The sequence below is a fragment of the Athene cunicularia genome (assembly GCF_003259725.1).
Source record: "Athene cunicularia isolate RWA chromosome Z unlocalized genomic scaffold, athCun1 chrZ_part3, whole genome shotgun sequence".
NCBI classification, from domain to species: domain Eukaryota; kingdom Metazoa; phylum Chordata; class Aves; order Strigiformes; family Strigidae; genus Athene; species Athene cunicularia.
This window is the reverse complement of record NW_020799144.1, coordinates 6,868,568-6,876,136: the sequence shown is the minus strand read 5'-3', so window position 1 is coordinate 6,876,136 and position 7,569 is coordinate 6,868,568. Positions and strand designations below refer to the sequence as shown.

Genomic DNA, 7,569 nt, shown 5'->3' with positions numbered 1-7,569 from the left:
TCAGTCATTTCTTCCAGATTATTGCCTAGGAACAAAGCAGCCTAAACATACTTTCTTACCAAGAGAACCAGAAGGTACACCAATCAAGGCAAAACTGAAAAGGAAAAAGGCAGCACCTCCAAGTCCTACTTTACACCTCCATGGTCAGACTGGTATTATGTTATAAGCCAAGTTTTAGCTTTGAAGTCTAAAATGAAGCTTAACAGATTTTAAAAGAATCTTTACAAAGAGGTAACTAAAGAAAGCCTATCCCACCCAGTGATCACCCTCTTTTCTACAAATCCTGAACTTCCCTTTCTGTATCTGCAAGCCAGACTGCCATTCTTCAGATTATAGCCTGGTGACTACCACCTCAGTAAGGTGGTAGCAGACTTCTAAAGCAATTGCCATTGCCATCCCATGCAACACAACTTTCCATGCCCAGCAATAACCCAGTAATAGATCAGATTGTGTGACAAGAGTCATTGTATCCAGACAATCCTCCTTTAACACAGCAAAAACTGACACCTTGACAACATTATTAAATTCCTCACATGTTCATTCAAAGAGAGGGCAATAGTCAAAAGTGAAGAATATGCGCTTTAATGTTACATAGATCAAGAGGATAGTCTCCACCACTGTGTTCTGATTTTTTAAAAAAGTTACAGGATATAATTTTGTCAATCAAGTTTCAATGTGTTCCATGGGTGGAGATTAGGCCAGTTTTTGAATGGTCTCTTCCAGCTTCTCTTTGTTGGCCCCAGAGAACTCATGAATCTGTAAAGAGAGATTGATTTTTAGAACTGTTGCATTCAATGCTTCATAACATTTGCATGGCATCTAGGCACATACACACCTATTCAATTCTGCTACATTTTTTTCAGATCCAGAACAGGGAATATTTTGCAGCTGTTTATCTATTCATCTCCCACAACTCATGCAAAAACTAGGACAAAATTCTTATAAAGAATAACTTCCAGACTACCACTGCTGGAGCCTTCTACAAATAGAAAAGGAAAAGACAACTGATCCTGAACCAATGCTGTGTAAGACTCAAATACAGGCTTGAAGAGATACTCTGGAAGTCACCACAGAGCAGCAGTAGCTCAAAGTTACCTTGGGTTGCTCAGGACCCTTATCAATCAAATTCTGGAAGTATCACTCCAAATTACCTATCCCTGAGCCTGGCTTTTCCTGCAAGAATGGTCCTTGTCACAGCTTATACAGAAGGACAAAGGCAATGTTCAATCTCAAAAACAGTGGCTCTGTCTTCCAGTACCTACACAGCTGCAAGGTAGAGCAGACTACACTATAGAACATGAAATTGCTTGCTTGATACTCATGTATCCAAAGAACTGCCAACGTCACCCAAAAAAAGCCACACAGGGTAAAGCATATCACTTTCACACATTGTCACATCATAATCAATTCTTCCAATTACATTATGAAGCCATGACAGTCTACCCTGAAAAAACTGTCAAAGGTTCATTATTAGTCATTATTTGGCCCTATACTGAACTGAAGGTCACCCAACATCTGACACTCACTTTTAGAGGCACAACTCCATTGCCTGCAGCCATGAAACTTCTATCCAGGCATTGTTTTACTTTAGAAAAGCCTACCTTCAGCTTGCTTGGCAAACTGAAAGCTCAAGATGACACATTTAGCTCAGCAATTCTTCAGTTCAGGCAGATAGACATTCACAGCTACCCTGCAAAGGCAGACCACTATGCTATCAGAGCATGGTCTGCACCTTGTCTCATCCACCTCCTGGCAGAGCAGGCATTAAGAGGTCAGTCCAGTCCTCTGACAGGGGCAGGACCTCCACTTCACAGGTTACACAGCCTCTACGTAAAAGCATCCAAGCAGTTGTTTTAGCTGTGTGTATATTCAACCATGTTAGAGACTTCTGTCTGGGTGAGATTCCACAGGCACATACACACATCTCTGCCTGACCATGAGCTGCATCCAGAGACAAAAACCAGCCAAGATCAGTAAGGGTGTTAGCCAGACCAGATCATGCAGGGTGTTAGGCAGACAGACTGCAGTCTTAACCCAGACATCTAACCCCATTTATCTCCCACAAAGCTCTGCCTTTCAGACTGATCTGTAATACTAACTCAGTCCACTACCTGTGAACAATAGGGTTTGCCTCATCAGTTAACTGTTGGTCCATGTTACATTTGCTGCAGCACTAAAATGAACTTGCTTGCTCTCAGCAATGTCTTAACACCAGCAGTGCTACAAACACAATATCAAGAGAAAGCAGGCTATGTATCTGACACTCCCAATCTTCAAGTGTTTAGCTTGCCCACTACAGTTCCAGAGGAGCAGAGCCTATGTACCTTCTTTCCATGCTTGTAGAATTGGAATGTTGGCATGCACTTCACGTCACAGTGTGTAGCAATATCCTGGAAGAGATAGAAAATAATCTTCAGCTGTGCATGTCTGAAGGATGTTAAAATTTAGGACTCACTAGCTGCCTTTTGTTTAGGCAATAAGGCAAGGCCATTACTGCTCAAAATGAAGTAAAAGCATTTCTGGAAGTCCATCACTAGCAAAATCAATGCAGTCTTAACACCTCCCTGAAGTAAACCTGAATGGTCCTCCCTTCAGCATTTAACTAATGCAATAGCAAAATCACATTTACTACACTTGTACTGTTTGGAAAAAAAAACAGGCCTCTGCATCAAAACAGAGATGCCTACTTGTAAGGCTCAAGAGTCCTATGGTGACTCTTGTGTTCCAATCTGACATTGTTCAAATACCTGGTTGACATTGCTGGAACTGCTGTAGACATTATTGCACTTAATTCAAGACATAAAGAGGAAACAGTGCCAAGAGCAGTGGAGAGACCAGATGGATCACCAGACCATTGTGAGCCACTAGTTTTAGTTAAGATTGCATTAAATCAGCTTAAGGCCTTAGACTAACACTCTCTCCCAAATAGAGCATTAGTGTTCCCAATTTATCTGACACATGCCATAGGGCTTCAAGTGTGCAGATAACCTGTTCAGGCATCTTCTAAAAAAAAAAAATCATTCTTTACAGTGTAAGTACTAAACCCCTATCTCTGCTTCTCAAAGTTGACTCTCATTTTGTTTCAGTATCTGCAAGGTCTTTAAAAAAGTTCTTCATTGTCACTTGTGTGGAACTCATTAGCTGCCCTCCCTCAGCATCACCCCAGATCATACCGGCATATCATCCACATCAACTTCAATGAACAGCGCCACATCACGATACTTCTCACACAAACTCTGGAATGACATAAGAAACTATGCAGTTAAGTGTTCCAGGAAAGCTTTATTTTTCAGAAGAAATAAAAATACATAGAAACATAAATATATATTTCTTTCATACTATATAAAATATATAAACAATTTACATATAAATTCTAAGGCTGGTGCTGCTCACTCCCCACACCCCCAGGGAAACTTGCCTTAACTTAAGGCAGCTGTTCAACTGACCAGAGCTAAAATTTAATTTTCTGCTCCAATGCCTGGTAGAGTCTGTTGAAACTTGTTCAAACATACTTCCCACAGAAGACTCAAATCTCCCTAAACAATGGTGAAAGGCCTTTTCTTACAGCCTTCGGCTGTAAGATGCTACAGTATTTCATACTTTACAGCAGGAGCTCACATTGCCACCTAAACAAAGCTGGAGTGATTAGAGTAACTGTGTACAGAAGCATAAACATTGTTTCCATGCAGTATCCCACCTCCTAAGGCAATGCAACTGTTACATCCCTAGAGATTCGAGATACATGTAAGCATTAGGACAGCAGAAGTTAAACCAGGTTTGAGCTCCAGCTGTATCAAAGGTCAGTATATTTAACTCAATAGTCTTAAAGTAAATACTACTGACTTCTCCCTCTTGCAGAAAATGCTGGCAGTCACAGGCAGCAAAAGGAAGTTTCCTCCATGTTATTGTCAAGCAGCACAAAACCATTCATATATAACTTTAATGCAGTTGCCAATAAAAACAGAAAGGCTACTTACATGGAAATAGGGCTTGATCATTGTGCATGGTCCACACCACGTGGCAGAAAAATCAACGACTATAAGCTTCTCACCAGCAGCTACCAGTTCCTTCTCAAATTCCACCTATAAAAGAATTGAACACATTAATGATTTTCCCCCTCTTTCCAAAACAATTTAGACTAATCTCAAAACTAGGTTGCTCTCAGCCTTAACACACTAACCATTTTAGTAGCTTCTTAAACACTTAACTGAGGTATTTGTTAATCACCATGTAATAGCTTCAGTATGAATTGCTTTCATCAGTGCTATATCAGCTAGTGTCTTACTCTTCAATTAGAAAAGACCACAATTCTCAGTCACCCCAACTTACTGAATTGTGGAAACATAAGACAGAAACTCATCTAGCCTATGACCCCCAACTCTGGCAGCTCTGTTTAGTGCTACCCCCTGAATGTGATCCTATGGTTTTTAAATAATCCATTTTCTCATTTCAGTCTTGGCAGGAAGACATCCTTTTTCATCTGGGACAGACTTTCCTCTGCAGAATTTGAAGGGACACGAACTTTTGTACATTCCTCCAGTCTGAGGTTTTTGCCAGTCAATGGATAACATCAAAATGTTGTATGGTTTACTCAACATCATGTTTCCTAAAGCAGCCTCATAGTATAGTTTACTTATTTTGCCAAGTGAACCCATATGTAACATCACTAGCCAAAGCAGTGCTACACATACAGACCACACAATATAAACTGTTACTACAAACTTCATTTCAGATTACGCATATAGAAGATGGCTGCTTTATTGTCCCCAACTTAACAGACCATAGCATTAGAGTTCTGTCAGCAACAGCTAACAGAGCAATAGTTACTGCCACTGCACAGTTTTTGCTGTGCAGGAGTTAAATAACACCAGCTTCTGCAATCACAGTAAATTGAGACCTGATTCTAAGCTATTCCCCCCCATTAAGGAATGCCAGGCAGGTGAGGAGCCAGGAGTGGACACAAACTGGTCACAAGTATATTTTACAAGGAGGAAGAGAGTCCTGCACCAGCATTCTTATGTATAAACCTACATGAAAGTCTTTCTAAATTTCTGTAAGTTCAAGCACACCTGGCATTGCATCTCACTGATAAGACATTTCCCCTCCCAATGTAGCTATCTTTAGAAGCACAGCTTCCATGTGTTGAGTTCTTCCATCCTGGAATCTTGGATATTCACAGACTACTCTAAGATCAGTAGCTAACGCTCTACAGCAGTGGTTCTCAACCTGTGGTCTACAGACCCCATAGCAGGTATGCTGTCATCACAGGGGGTCCACAAAGGCTTAAAGCAGGGGTGAGGAACACCTAGCCCAGAAACATTTAGTCTGGACCATGGCAAGCAGGAATCATTGCAATGAAGATATAATATGAGTGTGTGCATTAACAGACTGTTTTCCCTTCTCTCCAAACTTGGAAGACACTTCATGAGAAAAGTGAAATAAATATTTCATGCAGTCCAGAGTTTTAAATCTTGAATTATCTTGGTGGTCCACAGCCACAAAAGGTATTAAAAGGGGGGTCCATGGTGACGTAAAGGTTGAGAACCTCTGCTCTACACCACTTAAGAGACTCTCAGTCTGAAGAGATGGGAACCATAAGTTTTCCTGTCTCTCTGCATTCCCCTCCACTCCTGTACTGGGACAGTATGCATTCCTGCACCCCAATCACAGAAGCACCCCATTCCCACCAATAAAGTTCAATGTCCTTGTACAGCAATCCATGCTAGCTGCTCCCTTTAACTACTTAAGTTCCTCAGTCAAGCCTCACTCCTGCCCACCTTCAAATCCTACAGCTTGGGTTTTTTTGGTGTAACTTCTAAAACCTCTGCACTGTAACATCACCAGCTCTTTACCAATTCCACTTACTGCATCTGCCAGTTGGACTATCCCCTTCTTACCCTTGTCTTCTGTGCAGCTGCATAATTACTGTATTCTGCAACAAGGAGTGCAGCATTGGGATGTGTTCATCATGTGACCACACACCTCAGGTTGGCTGTTGCACAGAACAAGTGGAAAGTGGGAGGGTGGAATACCTACAGCTGGTCACTCACAACACTGGAGATCTGGTCATGACTACAATCTGGTGTTACCCTATCAGTCATCTTTAACATCAACTAAAATTGCTGTGGAAGAGTAAAGAGGTGCAGGGTCCAAAGGTGCTTATTCTTGCAACTTAAAAAAATACCAAACTAGGGAAAAAGGTCCTGAAAGCTTTCTCAGCGTGAACTGACTAAAGACTATAACCTAGAAGACAAACTTGGATGCCGTGCAGCATCACTCACAAGACCCTCACAGTCAGATCACACCAACATTTCAACTGAATTTCAAGTTCCAAATGCAAGACTATCCCAACAGGATTTTTCCCAAAGTGAGGAGCTCAAGGTTAGCCCAGAGAATATTTTTGGAGATTTGGATTCGTAAATTACAGCTACCAAATACTCTATTGTTGTCTATCAACCATGTCAGCAGCTGCTGTGCGCAAGACTACATACTATTTCATCACCAGCCAGAGTATTCTCCATGGGTTGGTCTAGACTTTATTACTATTCTGTATCACAAAGCCACAGACTTGTTTGCATTCACAGAACCACCCAAACAATGAGGTGCTGCATTAGTGTATTGAATAAGTCAGACAGCACTGTAACAAGGGAAATACTTATGCCAGCAACACCTGTTATTTAAGTACAGGAATGGGCTCTAGTCACTCCTTTCAAGTCAGGAAAGTTGGATTAATGTTCTTCATGAATTCCTCTACAGAAACACAACAGAACCGATCTCTACTAAGAAAGCCACCTGGTCACCTACACACCAGTAGTATGTAAGGTGAGCCTGGACTTCTAAATTAAGATACTGTAGTACCCTGTTACCAGCTTGAGAAATAAAACATTACATTTTGTTAAGATTTTAAAGGGAAATGAACAACGATCTGTCATAATGTGAGACTACATCATCTCCCTTCTCATTAGGACTATCTGAAGCCTTAGGTCGTATGAGTATTTGTTCCCTCCCCTTGGTGTGAGTGTATCCCCACGTTTTCTCTGCTGCAGCAGTGAGACAGGCTGCTCCTGCCCGGGCAGACCCAGGACCCAGACGTGTCCCAGAGCACACGCGCTGTCACCCGCCAGCCCGCCTTGGCTGGCAAAGGCCTCACCAGGGTCCAGGGCAGCCGAAGAGGGGCACCTGTTCGCCCCAGCTCCTGCCGGCGCCCAGGAATGCCAGAAGGGCAGCAGGCCAGGCCCGCTGCCCTTCCTCCCGCCCAGGAGACGATGCTCACCTCGCTGCCTTTCCCACCCCCCTCCCCTCTCAGGGCGAAAGGCCGGGGCTGCCTCGCCCGGGACCGGCGGCCGCCACACCCTGAACGGGGTAAGAAACGCTACTCACCGCGGCCCACGCAGCTGAGAAAGGCCGCGACAGGCCCTTAACGGACTCACCAGGCTTTCTACATGCTTCACCATGATGACGGTTCGGTGTGTGGGGTTGGAAGTCAGCGGGGCGACGGTTCAGGGTCCGCAGGGCGTCGGCTCGGGGCCGGCGGCTAAACAGCGAGCCGAGCTAAGCGCTGCCGCTGCT

General features: G+C 43.2%; 1 protein-coding gene across 1 annotated transcript; it reads right to left on the bottom strand.

The window, feature by feature from the left end:
* Positions 1-566: 566 nt before the first annotated feature.
* TXN (thioredoxin) lies at positions 567-7,563 on the bottom strand. The gene is made up of 5 exons (XM_026866533.1): positions 7,431-7,563; positions 3,978-4,082; positions 3,174-3,236; positions 2,325-2,390; positions 567-756 (listed from the first exon to the last, which is right to left on the bottom strand). The coding sequence occupies exons 1-5, from the start codon at positions 7,452-7,454 to the stop codon at positions 694-696; spliced, it is 321 nt and encodes a 106-aa protein (XP_026722334.1). The 5' UTR covers positions 7,455-7,563; the 3' UTR covers positions 567-693.
* Between the last annotated feature and the right edge of the window lie 6 nt (positions 7,564-7,569).

Bases quoted from the DNA above. Each gene is read 5' to 3' on its own strand.
- TXN (XM_026866533.1), bottom strand. From the start codon at position 7,454: ATGGTGAAGCATGTAGAAAGCCTG. The intron at 2,391-3,173 runs GTATGATCTGGG...TATCTCTTCCAG, and splicing joins TTGATGTGGATGATATGCCG to GATATTGCTACACACTGTGA. The intron at 757-2,324 runs GTACATAGGCTC...CTCTCTTTACAG, and splicing joins TCTACAAGCATGGAAAGAAG to ATTCATGAGTTCTCTGGGGC.